Raw genomic sequence first — 18,967 nt, 5'->3', positions numbered from 1 at the left:
GATGCTTCCCTCCACCATGTCTTATTTCTTGTTTGTTGTCAAATCCTCTCCATCACCAGTTGTCCACCCTTTGTATGTCTGTCCACCCACTCTCATCCCTGCCTTAATATGTCTACCACCCCATCTGAGTATGCATTCTGTTTGTGTGTGTGCCCCATCTCCCCTTTTCCATGCTCTCTCATCTATAGCAATCCCCCACAACTTCCCCACCTATCCTTTTTTTGCATATTAAAAAGGGGCTCTTTCACACAAAATAAAACTATCCTTCGTCTCCCCAACATTCAAACCTTGAGGTTCCCCTTGTAAGTTCTCTCCTTCTCCAGGTCCCCCATTTATATAACGGACAGGGTGGCACTGCTCTGTGCATATTCACAGTGGAGCATCTTATGTTTGCTCTGCTGCTCTTCTTGTGCCAGGCAAGCACAACATACACCTACGTGGCATCACAGTGCACAAGAGTGCACTGGCTCTGCCAGGCTAGCCTGCCTTCACTTTGATGTCCATCTCATTGGTCACTCACCCTGCTATAGTGCTATTTCTGACATTCAGCAGCCTAGTTATGGAATCATAAAATGTAGAATGCATCTGGACCATGCGGCAATATACACCTTGCTAGTACCGACCATTAGAACTTACCTCTTCTTTGAAGGACCAGTGAGACAGTCATACTTATGTGAATTTTGAATTCTATGTGATGCTTTTCCCATTAGCACTATGTTGTTGTGTCTTTCGGCTTTTCCCGGTTAGGGGTCGCCACAGCGTAACTCCGGTCCGCTAATGATTGGCAGTTGATTTTTACATGCTGAGTTGCCAGCCCTAATGCACAACCTTCAACAAAGGTACGCCCATTCACGCATGTCTCCACGCAGAAGACGCTCTAGCACTATATGCCTCTTTAATTATGCAGTCCTTTGCTCATTCTACTGACACTATTCAATGCCTAATGCATGCCTCGGTAGTTCTGTGGCTCGTTGAGCAGCAAACTCCTGAAATATTAGCTCTGTAAAGGCATGTGGTACTTCTCTATGAATCTCAGCCTATACCCAAAGCTAAAATTAGTCACTGTGTAGACTAAGTGATGGAGTTTGGTGTAGGCCATCTGTCTGTTCAAAACATTTATTTTAAATTTCATGTCCAGGATTATTTCTGTCTACATCTTGACTTTTCAAGTGGAATGCTTTATTTTGTTTACTTCATTTAAAGAACTGTATTACCTGGTTTTAAATACTTGTGGCTTGTGATTTATGTTGTCAGCTGAAGGCTGTGTAAAATGAATCTAGTGTACCAACCACTGTTTGGTATGTGCCATCTAAACAGTGACTGATCAAAGCTAAATTCTGCTGTTCTTCTTCTTTCGGCTTTTCCCGGTTAGGGGTCACCACAGCGGATCAGTCATGAACTAATCACTTAAATACAAATGATTAAGAACTCAAACCACTAACATTCTCTTCTGAAAGAGATGGTCCTCCCACCCCATTTACTTATTTATATTAACTTTTTGTTTGTATAACAGTGGGAAAAAGAAAAAATATCCTCAAAGCAGTGCACAACAGTCTCACAAGCACAGTACACATATGTTTCAACTGTCCAGATTTTTGCAGAATGTCCAGATTTTTACCTCATATTTTTGGAGTGCTCCTCATACAATCTGTGCTTTTCTAGCAAGTCATTGAGGATTGATGTCAGTAAATAATGGCAGACATTTGATGTCAGATTCCATATTCTCCGGAAAATGCATGCTAATCCAAAACCTGTTATTCTAGCAACTTTCTAAGTTTATAAGAACAATAATCAAAATCTGTCCTTGATTTTGGGCCTTTCTTCCCCACTGTTTTTGGCTTTGTCCAGATTTCCTGTATCTGTATATCCAGTAAACAAATATTACATGCATGCCAATGGCAGAAACATTTTAGGAAAGTTGAGTAACAGTAACATCAAAGAAATTAAATCAGGAAATTAAAACCCGATTAAACTTCCCTTGATGACTGCTAGGGAAACTGTGTATATCTTTAAACAGATACATTAATACAGAAAGACTTAGCCTGGGATTCAATAAACTCTGTGAAGGCTTAAGGCAAAGCCTACACTGAGTTTATGTGTTAGTGCTATGAGCAGCAGCAGTCTAATCACATATGCATGCCACACATCACACTTACATGAATACAAGACAGGATCTGTGGTCGGCAACAGGAAACCAAGTAAAGCAGCATGAACACCTGTAGACATGCAGACGTGTCTACCTAAAGTCAAACTAGTTCTGCCTGATTGTGAGGACAGCCACAGTGACTACCAGGGTTTAATATAAGGCAATGCATAGAGTTCCAACACATTACAGGAAAGTGTAGTCAGTGCAGAGTACTGTGCAAACCTGTTTTAGCCATACCAATTACAAGTTTTGGTGGTGATGTACATAGACTGCATTATAAAAGATTATTCTTGGGAAATGTGTGTATTGAAAAGGGCCACACGCACATGAATTACATGAATGAACACAGGGGAAGAGGACAAGTGAAACTTGATAATGTACAGCAGAAGGGCATGTCAATGTACGTATATCACAAACACAAGGCAGTTGTAGCATGAACAGTAATCATATACCTATATGATACAGTACATACTGCTGTTTACATCGCCTGTGTGGGTAGAGTCATATCATCACGCAGTCATTGTATATTATGTGACTGTCACACAAGGTCACATATCAATGGTGTGGGTATAGTCATATCATCACACAGTCATTGCATATTATGTGATTGTCACACAAGGTCACATATCAATGGTGTGGATAGAGTCATATCACACAGTTTGTATATGATGTGACTGTCACATATCAATGGTGTGGGTATAGTCATATTATCACACAGTTATTGTATATTATGTGACTGTCACACAAGGTCACATATCAGTGGTGTGGGTATAGTCATATTATCACACAGTTTATATATTATGTGACTGTCACACAAGGTCACATATCAATGGTGTGGGTATAGTCATATTATCGCACAGTTATTGTATGTTATGTGACTGTCACACAAGGTCAAATATCAATGGGGATGACTGGTTGTGATACAAGTATCCTGACATGATCACTGGAAAGGACTTTTATCAAGGATGGTGTATATACACTGGGGGGGGGTATGTTCATATTGTGAACATGTGCAAAATGAGTTACTTAAACATGAATGTAATGTCCGCATAGGCCTCCACCAAGCAGGACACAAAGCAACAGGCTCATGGTCAACAGTAGACAGAAACACGCACAATCATGGACGATATAAGAATAATAACACCAGTCATCTGTGTCACTGATGTAAAATATGTGATTGTGAATTAGTATACATGCTCTTTTTGAACACACTTGTACAACTGTCATGATTTGTCAGTAATCTATAAGGGGAATCAAGCGCATCTGCCTCAAAAACTAACACTTTTCAGAGGTGTTAAGAGGGACACTGTCACACCTGTAGTTTACATTACTGTCAATAGTTGACAGGTTTGCATGCCATATATATGCCACAACTCACACTTGCACAACTGTAACCTATGCTATCAATGCTGTCTATGAGCTATGTATTTACTGGGACATCACAGGAACACATATCACAATGCATCTTGTATAACACCACGAAGGGAAGACTGCACTGTCAGCTCCTAATGGTTATGCAGCAAAAAGACTACTTAGGTATGGATGAAAAGATGTGTGGTAGCTCACTGTGGCAAACGTGATACACTTGAGTAAATCATCCCTGGAAGATGTGTGAGAGGTGCAATCATAATGGTGCATTGTACTCAATTATTGGTGTGATGAACACTGGGAACAATGGGACTATAATTCTCTTTGAAGTCAATGTTCTGCACATACTTAGAAGTTGTGCTACATACAAGGGATTAGCCACCATTGTGGGCACATGCTGGTGGAAGGTCTGCAAGCTATCTACCTGTGTACACAGGTCACATACCACTTGGTCTGCTCATAGGGGTGTGCTGTCTAAATTGTAATTAGCCTGTGTATTTGTTTCATAAAGGAAATAATTCCCTCATGAATTTGTGTTCATCTACTGTGTCTCCGTGGCTCTGGCAACAATCCTTTGTGTATGTTAATACTGTCTGCATTATACCAATACAAATCTTGGATTCAATGACTGGCTACAGTTTGCTGTCATCCACAAATCTGGTTAGACATAGGATGTTTAAGTTTGTCTTAGCTTTTGAGATTTAAATCAGAAACAGAAAAGGGCCTAGTACAGAATCTTGTAGTACAGACCTGGTCACTGAAGTCTAGATAGAGGTGATTTCATACACTTCAACATAATGTGTCCTGTACTGATTCATTTGTCTACACACTTGGTGATGTAGGTGTTTATGCCCACTTGAGACAGTTTCTCTGTAATATCCGAGTATGGATTTGTGTCAGATGCCTTGGCCAGGTCAAGTTATGTAGGATGATAGTGTTTTCCTCATGCATGCCCCTGTTGACCTTCTTGAAGACATCAAACCAATTTAACAGGCACAATAAAGCCTTAACAAATCAAACATGAGTTTGGTACACAGTTGGAAGACTACCTGTATCCTTTTTGATAAAGTCCATGATGATTCATTGATCTGCCTCACAAATGAGGAAAGTCAGGATTATGGGTTTAGAACTCCATGCATCATGTGATGTTCCCTCTCTGTTCAGATGGTTGACTGCTGCTGTACACCCTTCTACAAGAACATACGCTGTCTGGAGGCTTTGTTTAATTAGGGAGTGTCTGCTAAGTCAAGTTTTAAGTCACACTATACTCAACCAGGATGTTGTCAGGGCTCATTGATTCTGTGTTATAGAAAGCGCACTGATGAGCTGCTCTCCTGAGAAAATAAACTCAGTAATGTTTGCATCTATACTTTGGCTGATGGCCAGTGGAGATGGGGAGAGGGGGGATAAAGTTTGAGACAAACTGTCAGCTAGCAGAATTGTCTATTTTCTCTGGTTGAGTATGGCTGGTGGCATCCACAAATTTCTCTGTGCTTAGTTGTGTATTACCCTTAACATTTCACACTTATTTAAATAAATGATTTGTGGCAACACCTCCAAACACACCCTTAGTTACTCATCACATGCCACACAGAGGTACTGCTCACACACTCACACAAGTCTAGCAATGTAATGTAATGGCATCAATTGCACAACATATGCCTATGTGTTTTTCATTGGAAATCTGTATTTGAGTGGCCTAATACCATATAAGGACACATTACAAAAGAGTTGGTTGTGACTCCTGCAGAAGAGTTGTTGACACAAATGCTGATAGCCACACAATGGTGTTGGTGACCACCTCAATAATCCTTGGGAATATCAACAAAAATGCACACACAAAATAATTCCACAAGATTGGAATTGAATCAAAACATGTATATCATAACACGTAGATGAAACAAGACTCGTGCTCATGGTAATCAGTATGACTTTATATTGATGTATGTCACAGAGCATTTAGTGATGGCAGGTATACACATGCACACATGTACCATACTGCAAGTGTCACTGTGATAGCTGAAAGAGAACTACGTAGTATGTTGATCAGCTCCACTACAAAAACATATGCCTTACTAAGCCAACAACATACACAGTATCATCCCATGTCAACAGTTCTCAGGAGGCATATTACTGCAGCTTTTATGGAAGGAACATGTAATGAAATGGCAGCAGCGGATATCACTAGATTACCTCAAATCACAGACTGTAAAGCCATCTTGTAGGCATAGTGTACTTACACACCTCAACATAGCACAAGTCAATGACAGCAACATTGACATGTTCATAGGGTCATAGGACAACAGTAGGCTAATGGACAACATCACATAAAATCCTAGCCATTATTTTATCATTTAAAAGAAACTCCATATAGCTTTATGATGGAAGATTGTAAGGCTATGTGTGTATGAGTGTACTGTTTTGATTGCAGTACATACTGCTACTGTCTATATGCACCATGACAGAGTTAGCAATCGCACAAACAGTAGTCTGGAGATGGCTTGTAGAGACTCATGGAATGACTCTGCTTCATGATGTGAGTATGCCTATTTGACATGAGGACATCCATCAGTCCTCTAGAGGAAGGATGACATGTGGCTAGAGGATAAAAGAGGATGCTGGATGCATGAGGCTACATTAAACGTTCTCCAAAGTGGTAGAGAAATGAAGAGAGATTAACAATATCATACAATGACCATAATGTATCAACAACCACTAACACAGCAGTACACTGGGTCTAATTTGAACATTACACCTGTGCAGGTATAGAAGATGACTTCTGTACAATGTAACACAAGCATCATCATATATGCCTGACTTTAACACTCATTAAACTTTACGGAGTATGATAGCATTGCTGTATGCTGCGACAACCATGTTTGGAGGAGTGTCTGACATAGATGTGGAATCACATCTTAGTGTAAAACTGTCTGAAAAGTAATATTTCAAGCTATACACACTCAAGTTGCCTGCTGTCAGATTAGAACCCCTAAATATCTAGGTCAAGAAGTTTGAGAACATAGTGTTACTGCCACAGCATGAGTTTGACTTGAAAACAGAGTGTTATACATGATAACATCATCAATGTATGTTGCAAAAACATTTGCGGAGGAGTGTCTGACATAGCTGTGGACTTGCATGCTGTTCTAAAATTGTCACCATACTGATTGCTGAATCCATACAGAAACAAGTTGACCACAGTGAGAGTAAAACCCCTACCTACCTAACTAGGTACACCAGCCAGAGAACTCATATTTAATGGAAGTGCCACGGCACAAGTCTGACTTTTACACTGCTGGTGGACAATTTATAGTGGATGACATCATCACTGCATGTTACAGAGATAAAGTTGGGAGGCCTGTATGAAATGGATGGGTAGACATGTATGACTGTCAAAATAATTGTACTTCATGGGACTGTACTGCTAACAGTAGGATACACATTTACACTTCTCTGACTAGATACACACACACACACACACACACACACACACACACACACACACACACACACACACACACACAATGACTGCAGTGAGATTACAATCCCTACCAAACTAGGTATACAAGCTGGAAAAGTCAGTACTTAATGCAAGTGCCACAGCACAAGTCTGTCTTTTATAATGCTGTTGGACAATTTATAGTGGACTGCATCATCACTGCATGTTTGAGAGACAATGGTGGAAGGCCTGTATTAAATAGATGGGTAGATGTATGACTGTCAAAATATTTTACTCCATGGGACTGGAGTGCTGACAGTAAGATACACACTTGAACCCTGACTTAACTAGGTGCATCAGCTAGAGAACTCAGCACTTAACTCACACACCATGGCACATGTCTGACTTTTATAATGCTGCTGGACAATTTCTAGTGGATGATATCCTCACTGGATGTTTGTGAGAAGATGTTGTCAGGCCTGCATGAACTGGCTGGGTAACCATGTATGACTGCCAACATATTAGTTCTGCATGGGACCAGATTGATGACAGCAGGATGCAGACTGCTGTCCCTCTGACTATGCACACACTTACACATGTATTTAGATACACACATAGTGTGGCTGCTGTGGTAATTTAACATACATACAAGTCTTTTGCTCTTATCTGCAAAACACAGTATTTAAATGATTGTAACACTCATGATGTATGTTTTTGCCTTGTCAACGTGGTCTTTACAGATGATGCTATCATCATTATAGGATGTGGTTAAAAGATCATGTTATGAGAGTGGTGTGCAAAGTGTGGATGTACTATTTCCTGATGTGTTTCCAATGTGCAGGTGTACGTTAAGAGACAGCTTGTCAAACTAGATGCAAAAAGCTATCAGAAATGCATATAGGACAAATGAAACCTATGCAGCTGTGTTCCAGAATGTTACGTACAATATACATTGTTTGTCACATACAGACACACATTTTTTGTGATCAGCATGGATGCAACTGTGTATGCACATGTGCTGATATTTGTGAACAATTGCTGTCCACATTAATGCATGTATAAGACAACCTGAATGTCTATTGTCATTATAAAAGTGTGCATGGTATGTAACAATGCAGTTTTGCTATTTTTTTCTCTAGTGTAGTTGATTCTTAGGAACTAGTACTAACATACCAAGTTTCAAGTGCATGGGTGCAGGGAACACATGACAGTGTAAATATGTGCTCAGTCAGTAAAATTGTGCTTTCACTTTGATTGTGTTTTTACATGGATTTTTAATGGGATGAAGACTAAATGGGCATATATGAGTATAGAGCAAGACAGAGCCTCTGGTTTGGGTGATTGATGGCAAAGTGTTTGAGCATGTGAGATACACATTTAAGGACTCCTACTTGAAGTTGAGAAGTACTTATCCATACTGGCTACGGTAAACACAGCTAACAGATACTCTAGTGTCAGTAGTCCACATTGGAAATATTGTTTCATAAATTGTTTAAAATTAAAAAGTATTTATACTGTCTTCCCCATTTGTGCATATTTAAGTGACAAGCAAACACGGGTCTCTGCTTCATTTAGAAAATTATGAGAGTTCTATCGGCTTCAATTTCCAACATTCAAACACAGAGGGCAAAACATGAAGGGATTCATTAGGGGCATTTCTGCCATCTGTGTGCTATGTCATTCTATGTTTTGACCAGATTAAAGGTGTGAAAATGGGGCAGATAGGAAAGTGGTAAAATAGGTCAAGCAGGGGAAGAACACAGGGAAAACAATATAGGAATGTACAGCAGGGGAATTAGAAAAGAACCATATATATCCACTTCTTCAACAGTGTAAAATGAACATGGATGGAATATTGGATGAATTTGGACTGTCACCTCAACAAAGACGGGTGACAACAACGCAGTAATGTGCAGCCAATTTACTGAATTAAGTGTTTCGAGAAGATACATGTGCGAAGTGGAGAGCTATGTATGGGATGATATATTCTTTTTTGGACAGGTGCCCATTTTTGAGTTTTTATTTCAGTAAGAGAGGAATGCTGGGTAAGGAACATAGGTATTTCAGGGTCAAGTAAGTAGGGTAGGTGAGGAAACAGACAAACAAACAAGACAAAAGACAGGGATGGTGAAGGACAGGACAGGTTGGACAGCACTATGACTGGGGATAGGGGGGACATTGGATGCCCATGCCAATCAAACATGGGGACAGTGAGAATCTAGTGCTCACCCTCAGAACTGCTGTCGGAGTGCTTGACATTTTCATTTGCACAGCATTCTGGCAAGCATCTTCTCCATCCAGCTAAGGTGTCCATCACTGGTACTTTCCACAACTTCACGTACCATGCCTATCATCTGGCGGGTGACAAAATCACCACCTTTGTTAATACTCTCGGAGGGTAACACTGTACCAGCTGCTGGGGTAATGCTACCTGATGTTAAGGACCTAGGTAGTGGAGGAGCTGCAGAGGCAGTGTTGCCAGGTTGGATCCCAGATGCGTGTTGGGTGTCAGTGCAGCAGCCGTTGGACAGGAAGGCAAGTTGAGCTGCACTGTTCGGCCTACCTCCCTGTGCTGTAAATCATTTTGTCAGTTGTCAGAAATTGGTGACATCAGAACTTTGTGACCACACACATAAAAATAAAAAAAGAGAGATAAGGTGTGGGGAAAGAGACAGAAAAGAAAATAATTAGTACCATCATTATGTGACGTACAATAAATTAGTATGATATAAATAATTGTACTTGCACATTAAGTATGCTTTTTAACAACTACAAACTATGACTGATTGTGCCAAACAAATATACTGCACATATGCTTGATCAAATAATACAGATTAAGTTAATGGCATGGCATGTATGCCAATTTGGTTTGAATTATTATGTAATATTTTTTAAATTATATTACAATATATTTGTTACCTGTGGAATTTGGACTCACAACATCTGAATGCACTATTACAATTCACTCCTACAGTTGGCTTGAGATACAGACTGAAGCATGCATGCTTAATTTGTTACTACTGTATAGAAGAGCAATACTTTAGATAAAATAATAATATATTGTAATGCATACATACCCCTTGCCTCAAAAAGTCTTTCCAAACACTCAACATGGGCATCCTCTGTTCAATGAAATCTCCTGGGTGGCTGGAAAAGAAAAAGAGTAGAAAAAGAGATAAGCGTTATGCAGATCAGTCTTGGATCTACTTTGATGAGATAAGCGTTATGCAGATCAGTCTTGGATCTACTTTGATGAGATAAGCGTTATGCAGATCAGTCTTGGATCTACTTTGATGAGATAAGCGTTATGCAGATCAGTCTTGGATCTACTTTGATTCACTGAAAACCCCATTCATTCAATTTCAATTCACCCTCAAAAAAGACGCTGAAAGCTCAAATCACTAAAAACACATTTCACTAATCACATTTCACAGAATGTGAGTACTGTTGGGCAAATAAAATGTATATGCCATTTTCCCACTGTAGTGCAGTCCTGGAGTTAGTATATATAGTTAAGGGGGGTGTGGGTGGGGCACAACCCCCACCTACTTAGCTTTTTATACTTATGAATCTCATTTCACTGAAAGATAACAATATAAAACCAAAAGTAGGTAGGGAGCTATGCCCCCCCAACTAAATATACTAACTCCAGGATTGCACTACAGTGAGGAAAAGGGCATATACGTTTTATTTGCCCAACAGTACTTACAGTTGGTGAAATGTGATTCAGTGAAATGAGTTTTTAGTGCTTTGAGCTTTCAGTGATTTGGTGTGAGCGTTTTGAAATTCAGTGAAATGAGTTTTCAGTGAAATGAGTTTTCAGTGAATCAGTCCTGGCTATATCCAGCCTTCTATGTACTTTAAAGTATCTCTATTTGTATACTTACACAATTATGGGATGTCAGCAGTACTGAACTTATCCAGCCACTGGTTGAGTTGTTCCTGCTTGCACCTTTTCAGGTCATTATACTGGTGCAGGCATTGCTCTCCAGTGCATGGAATGCCAGCCGCACTAGAGACAGCCTTGGCCAGACTATTCCAAGCCTCAGATTTGTATCGATACCCTGGTATAGTCCTCCTGCAGCAGCCTACAACTGTGGCAGTTTACAAAGGAGTCCAATGAATATTTTTGAGCCCTAAATTAAGCACTTACCCTTCTAGCTTCTGCCATGTATGTAATAGTTAAGAGTATTTTCCCACCAATTTGTGTTATCACCTTTAATGCTAGTGCACAAACCCGAACAACCATGCCAACCACGTCTGCCTAGTGTTAATTGGAGAGCAACAATGTCAAACAGTGAGGGAAGCAGTTTATGACACAAGACGGGTAATCTGACAGGTGGCATTAGTTTATGGGTTGGATGCTGCCGTAACTGTTAGCTGATTTAAATTTGCAGACATTATTTGGGTTATACATTTTATGACCGAACACATTTTTGTGTAGCTTTATACAGCGATAAAAGTTATTTCTATAATGTGGGATTCAAACCTATGTAAAACAGACAAAACGTATTCTTCCACATAGGTGTTTTTTCATCCTTACCACAGCAGAAGGGTTTGTCAGACATGCTCAGTAATTATACATCTGCCTATGAAAGAATGAAGGGTCAACCATTTGTGTGTGTGACCTGACAAGGTCCTGGTTTATAAATTCATTTGTATATGATTACCATTGCAGTATGAAGTCCATCCAAAGCCAGAAATGACAATTATAGTTACAGAAACATAACTGTCAGTATACCCCCACATATAATTCATATGAGTGCCAGTGCTATACACAGTTAATGTTATTTATAATAAATAATTATAATTACAGAAACATAATTGTCAGTATACCCCCACATATAATTCATATGAGCTCCAGTGCTATACAGAGTTAATGTTATTTATAAGAAATGACAATTATAATTACAGAAACCTAATTGTCAGTACACCCCCACATATATTTCATATGAGCTCCAGTGCTACACACAGTTATTATTTATAATAAATGACAATTATAATTACAGGAACATAATTGTCAGTACACCCCCACATATAATTCATATGAGCTCCAGTGCTACACAGTTACTGTTATTTATAATAAATGACAATTACAATTACAGGAACATAATTGTCAGTACACCCCCACATATAATTCATATGAGCTCCAGTGCTACACAGTTACTGTTATTTATAATAAATGACAATTATAATTCCAGAAACATAATCATCAGTACACCCCCACATATAATTCATACGAGCTCCATTGTTACACACAGTCACTGTTATTTACAATAAATGACAATTATAATTCCAGAAACATAATTGTCAGTACATCCCCACATACAATTCATATATATTTTTTTTTTAGTTTACATTTGTTGACGGGGCTAGTCCAACTGGATATATGTTTATTTTCAGTAAAGGCCCGGGGAGAAAAGCTCCACAAATCACGGTATTATTTACAAATGCAGCTACAGTACAGATTTTTGCCGTTCATTACATTTCATTGCATTTCTGTTTACAAAATCATAGTACATATCAGCTATGGTTAGTTATACAAAGATATCTCAAATAACACTTTTTAAACTGTAAAATCACACTCTGTTTAGTTTTAACAGAAAAGTAACTAGCTTATACAGGTATGATGATTAGTACCGAGAGATAAGTGAGGTAGTAAGTCAGGGTTAGCACAGGGGCATAATGAGCTCCAGTGCTACACACAGTTACTAGTTATTCATAATAAATGACAATTGTAATTAAAGAAACATAATTGCCAGTACACCCCCACATATAATTCATATGAGCTCCAGTGCTGTAATACCCCCACATATAATTCATATGAGCTCCAGTGCTGTAATACCCCCACATAGAATTCATATGAGCTCCAGTGCTGTAATACCCCCACATAGAATTCATATGAGCTCCAGTGCTATAATACCCTCACATATAATTCATATGAGCTCCAGTGCTGTAATACCCCCACATATAATTCATATAAGCTCTAGTGCTATAATACCCTCGCATATAATTCATATGAGCTCCAGTGTTTTAATACCCCCACATATAATTCATATGAGCTCCACTGCTATACACAGTTACTGTTATTTATAAATATGCTTAAAATGTTCTTTATTTTTTAAATTGATTGGACCAGCATTAATAAAATTGGGAGTGTGCTAGATTAGAACCCTGGCTCAACTGTACTGTAAGCATCAACTTCTACCAGTTGCTATAGGAGAGTTTGGGCTACAAGTGTATTTCTACAGTCATTACTGTGCAGAGTGTTCACTGCAACTGAGACATTGTTTGTTAGACCTTCTCATTAGTGATACATACACATTAAATAGTTGAGTATTTAACCAGGTATGCGTGTGATATGGAATTCAGGAAATAAATGTTTAATTGTAGAACCATAATTGTACTGATGCCCACAGTTACACACACACACACACATATATATATATATATATATATATATATATATATATATATATATATATATATATATATGATGTCCCGTATAAGCTCAATGCACCTGCTATAGATAATAATTTCTCTGAAGGTTAGTTTTTATATAAAGTAAACTAGAACAGCAGTAATAAAACTTTGGACTTTGCTGTATTAGAACCTTTAACTTACACCTGCTGCCACAGGAACAACTAAGCAGCAGTTATATATTTTCACAGTCATTATTATGTATGTGTGCCATCTGCTGCACAGTGCAGTTTAGTGTCTTTGCGCACTGGCAAACCACACGATAGAATGTATCCGTTTTGAAATTGACAAGTGTCTCCTTGGTGTCTGCAGATATTCTGGACCTGCAGGTGTTGTGGACCATCATGCAATGCTGCTTAGCAGGCTTTCATGATGGTAAGCAAAGGATACAACAATGTATCCTTTTTGAAATTGACAAGTGTCTGTCTACTGTCTGCATTTGTTGTGGACCATCATGCAACACCACTTAGCGGGTTTGTGAGATGGAAAGCAAAAGAGGTAAAAATGTATCCTTTTTGAAACTGACAATGTCTGCTTGTTGTCTGGGCCGTTAGACTGTGTTTGCATGAAGGTAAATGACGACCAAATGTAGTAGGAAATCTCAACATGCAATATTCTTAAAACAGGTGTTTATTAGGTTTCATCCTTAAAAGATACATGTGGGACTTGAACCATGATCTAAATATACTATATACTGTGTACTTCATTGTGTTTATCAGGTGTGCTACACACACACACACACACACACACACACACACACACACACACACACACACACACACGATTCACAGCTGTAATTTATGCAGTCTTTATCATAGAAGTAACTTCCATTAAACTGAATGTATTTATCCGTTTCACCATGTTTGCACTATGCTGCATGCCATGTAAATATTAATATAAAAAATAAAAAAGATAAACAACATTACAAAATACATTAACACACATTACAGATTTTTATGCAACTCCAGATTTGTAAAGTCAGACTAATGAACCTACAAAACAAAGCAAGCGTGTCTTAACTCTCTCTGCAACAGAAACAGCTTTGCAGTAGGAATACAAATCATTAAGTATACAAGCAAGTCCCACTTCCAGCACAGTATTAACAATAGATATAACACTTGTACACTCTCAGTTGTTTGTACATGTGTTACTTACATATTTAGTGCAATGACTGATCACACAACCATTTATAAGCATGCTTGCACCAGTACAGCTCTGTCTTCTCTTTGTATTGTGTTCATTCTTCTCTTATATGTGCTGTATTCTCAGACATGAAGTCTGTAGGGCATTTTATATAATTGCCCTTAAACTGTATGAGAATATTACATGACAGTAATGTACAGTTTTCAACAAATGCAGGAGAGTTTGGTTATTAGTGAACAAAATCTGAGCAATGTGTGCTGCTCACTTCCATTTAAAAGCCTGCTACAATTACTTCTACTCTTTGTAAGTGTACCCTGGGTGATAAACCAACTGCAGGAAAGGGAGGATAAATTGCTGTTGTGTCTTCCTTCTCCCTACCAATGATAATTCACAGTTACAATCCATTAGCAACTAAGATTGAGTTATTCTTTACACTATCGTACACACACCAAAATGTAGTAGGACCAATACTGGAGCCAGGCCATTCTTCAAAATAGGCACATACATCCAATAATTCGTAGCATATAAAATCTTTAATAACAGGTAAGCACTTTCACAGTAGTGCTTCTTCAGACCATAAAATCACAACTACAATCCAATCATCCAGTCATAACTCAAATCATTAAATTTAGTTAAAGACACAGTCCCTTACAAAAATCATGGAGCAACCCATATAAAAAAATGTATTAAAAAATTCCTAATGTACACCTCTCATCTTAAGGAAGGGATATAATGAAACTCGGTCATTCAATCCCTTCCTACAGTCTGACCTTAATCTTATAATCCAATTTGCTTCTTCTGACTCTGTATAGCTTCTAACATCACCTAATCTATCTGTAGGTATAATCTTGTCAATCACCATAAACCTGAAAGTATGTTGACTCCCCTCTGCTATAACATGTTTTAACAGGGCATTGTTTGAATTACCCACTCTAATGTTATATAGATGCTCCCTAATACAGTGTTTGAACGGTCTGTTCGTTTTGCCTATACAAAATTATTTACATATTTCGCAATTCGCTAAATAAATGACGCACTACAATTAGCTGCCACTGGTATTCTAAAAAAAAGCCCCGTGTCTGGATGTTGGAAGACATTATTACTGTCTATATAATTACAATAGCTGCAGTTCCCACATGGCATTGTACCTGTATAGCCTGTACTTTCAGTGGCTTTATTACTCTTGGGATAACATAGCATCCTCTTCATATTCTTCTTATTCCTATAGCAAAAAATGGTCTCTCACCAATGTTGTGTCTTTCGGCTTTTCCCGGTTAGGGGTCGCCACAGAGGAACTTCGGTCCGCTAATGATTGGCAGTGGATTTTTACGTGCTGAGTTGCCAGCTCTGATGCACAACCTTCAATGAAGGTACGCCTATTCATGCATGTCTCCACACCGAAGACGCTCTAGCTGAGAATCGAACTGGACAACATCTTACTGTGAGGCGACAACGCTACCGCAGCACCACCACCGAGGTCTCTCACCAATAATTTCCTTAATTTTAGGTTCACCTGTTAAAATACCCCAATGTTTATGGAATATCTGGGTTATCATACTACGACCAGCTGAATAATGTATGGTCACTGGTACCAAACGCATAGTAGATCTATTACTATTCTCTTCATGTGCATCCACTTGCTCAGAGAAATAAGGTTTCACTGATTTACTCCTTAAACTGTATACCTCTCGAAGGGAGGCATCTATATCTTTGTTCATGTATCCTCCAGCCTTAAGATTCATTCTTAACTTGCCCAGTTCAGTCACAAAAATCTGTGTCTGAGACATGCAACCTGGAGAGTCGCATGCCTTGGCCCTTAACAATATTTCGAAAAATATGCGGGCGATGCATTTTCCTAGGCAGGTAATTATTCCCAGCACATGGTTTTCTATAAACTCCTGTATTAACTAACCCATGATTTTTTTTGGTCTTGCTACATTTTGGTGTGTGTACAATTTATTCTTTATTTTTGACTGTGGGACCTCCTTGTTAAGCATTTTTCTTTTTCTGTTGTGTTTTTTTATAACTAACACTATGTTTACACTTGCAATTCTAATGAGTCCACGCCTGATTTACATCTTCACTGTGCTTAGATGACCGAATCTACACTTTAAAAAGGTAAACGTGTAGTTAGAGAACTTGAAGGTGAGGAGAACTGTGTATGTGTAGAGCACTGAAGAAGATTGATATCAATTTGGATTCATCTACACAGAATCCTTCTGATCTTGATAAGATATGAATGCATTTTTTCAAGTACATGCTTGATTTGTTCACACGATACAAGGAAAATATTGCATATCTATTCTCACACACACACACACACACACACACACACACACACACACACACACACACTAGAAAATGGAACTTTTATATGTATGTACTTTCAGGTTCACTGTTTGCACAGGCAGTTTTGTCAGGAATTTTACTTTTTCAGGTAGACAGCCTTATTTTCATCACAAGTGTTATTGTTACAACTGGTTATCTTACACTCTTCTATGTTATTTGAGTGAAATGTAATGTCCTATATTGTCAATGATACAGGGTGTTAGGCTTCTAAAATGGCCCATAGACAGGGAGTGCTGGGCATAGGGAGAGGTAACTGGTAATTGTATAAAATTTACTTTTCTGTTGTGAATGTGTGCACATTTTCGGAGAATTTTTTTAAAGTATTTATAACAACTGACTGATGTATTTATTCCTTGCTTTGTACAAAATGTCATTTACCTGTTCTTTTGGAGGTGGGGGAGCCAATCACCATTTGTGTTTTGCCACAACAAAAGTTGTTTTCAAGAGGTTTGCTCTTGAAATTGTGTAGTCATCCAGTTTCTATGGTAAACAATACATTACTCCATTGTTATTCCTTGTATTGGATCAACCACATAACCTTAAATTTTAATACTTGAGCTATGTGTATCCAGTGGTTATTGTTGAAAATCTATACCTGTATATAAGCAGGAATTTAATTATGTAGTATTCATATGTTGTATCCTCATACCAACCCATGTAAACCCCCTTTCTGTGACACGGAAAATTACATCATAGTGCAAGGATTTAGACACCACAATGCCTTTCTCCTTGTGAGAGGACGTGAGGATATGTCTGACAGAATGCAGATTTGGAACCAGACAGTCAATGACTTAAATGCCACAGGGGTCGCAGCAGGACTTATCAGCAGGTGCATCATTGGGCCACTGATATGATTTCATCAGTCCGGATGAGAGCAGTTGCAGATGTCCATGGACAGCTGGCTATGGGGGGGGGTGGCCTTCTACACAGCCATCGCTGACACCAAATGAAGAGTTCCTGTCCACCATCAGGGATCCAGAGAGCTCAGTGGAAAGTGCACAACAACATGTGATTGATGCCGGTGCTGACATTTCTGGAAGGACAAGTATGTGCCAGAAGGAGCATTCAGGTAAACTTACATATGTCAATTTATAACATTTTCTTGTATTGTGAAATATTGTAAGTAATAGTTCATGTTGTTTTAATTTTGAACCTACTGATAAATTGATAAAGTTTGTGTAAGAATATGCTCAACAAAATATTAAGGTTGAAAATAATTCTGTTACAAATATGCAAAATAAATAAGATATAAAATAAAGCTTGCTTAAATGTAGAAATAAAGTTTAGCAATATGTGATTAGCATCCATACTAAATGACTGTGGCTTGAAAAATAAGGAACTTGCTTAAAAGACAAGTTTTCCTACAGAATCAACAAAAATGTAAAAGCTGACCTCTTATGTACATCGTCAGTAAGAGCAAAAATGTATAAACAGGATGTATGTTTACACATTGTCAGAAAAAAAAGCTGGTTCCTTAAAGGCTGGACAACAGGAAAACAATCTGCATCATATGACTTTAAGTCAGAAAGTTTGACGTCAGCATTTGCACAAGAACAGATGTTCTCATACAAAGATCAAAATAGAATACCAAAGAGAAAAACAGGATATACATACAGTCAGAAAAAGCTGAAGAGAAAAATGTGACAGGATGAGCAATTCTCCAAAATAGAATACCAAGAGGAAATCTATATGTGTGTACTTGACTAGAACTGTATATAAGATCTGTATTAATTCAGTTATGTTAGAGGTATTTATTCCAAGGTAAATGTTATATCTCTGACATCATCCATGTTGTTCAAGAAGTAAAGTAGAACAGTACCAGAAGCTGCAACATTAGTCCGTGTGGTTTGTTATAAAAAGTTATTTGTTACTGCTCTGAGTTTGGTGCTGCAAAGTATATTCTCTCATCAGTGTATATTCTGCAAGTTTCTGTATGCAACAGACTGTGAATGCAACTATAACCAGACTTTGATTTCAGCAAAACCCAGCCATCAAGACTGGGTGTCTTAAGAAGACTTTGGAGCCATCACAGTAACAGAACC

At 38.4% G+C, this 18,967-nt stretch overlaps 1 protein-coding gene across 3 annotated transcripts in view; it reads right to left on the bottom strand.

The window, feature by feature from the left end:
* LOC122815126 (zinc finger protein 85-like) overlaps nucleotides 1-18,967 on the bottom strand; it is a 383,598-nt gene that overhangs the window by 353,997 nt on the left and 10,634 nt on the right. For 2 of the 3 annotated variants that reach the window (XM_044087376.1, XR_006366929.1), the window contains exon 2: nucleotides 10,031-10,100. The exons of the other annotated variant lie outside the window; for it this stretch is intronic. In XM_044087376.1, the coding sequence (XP_043943311.1) occupies nucleotides 10,031-10,072 (42 nt within the window). In that variant the 5' untranslated portion in view covers nucleotides 10,073-10,100. The remainder of the gene's footprint in view (nucleotides 1-10,030; nucleotides 10,101-18,967) is intronic. 3 annotated transcript variants of the gene reach the window in all.

The sequence above is a fragment of the Protopterus annectens genome, chromosome 11.part0, assembly GCF_019279795.1.
Source record: "Protopterus annectens isolate FY-2018-M chromosome 11.part0, PAN1.0, whole genome shotgun sequence".
Classification (NCBI taxonomy): Eukaryota; Metazoa; Chordata; order Ceratodontiformes; family Protopteridae; genus Protopterus; species Protopterus annectens.
The sequence above is the reverse complement of the archived record's forward strand: the minus strand, read 5'-3'. Positions and strand labels throughout refer to the sequence as shown.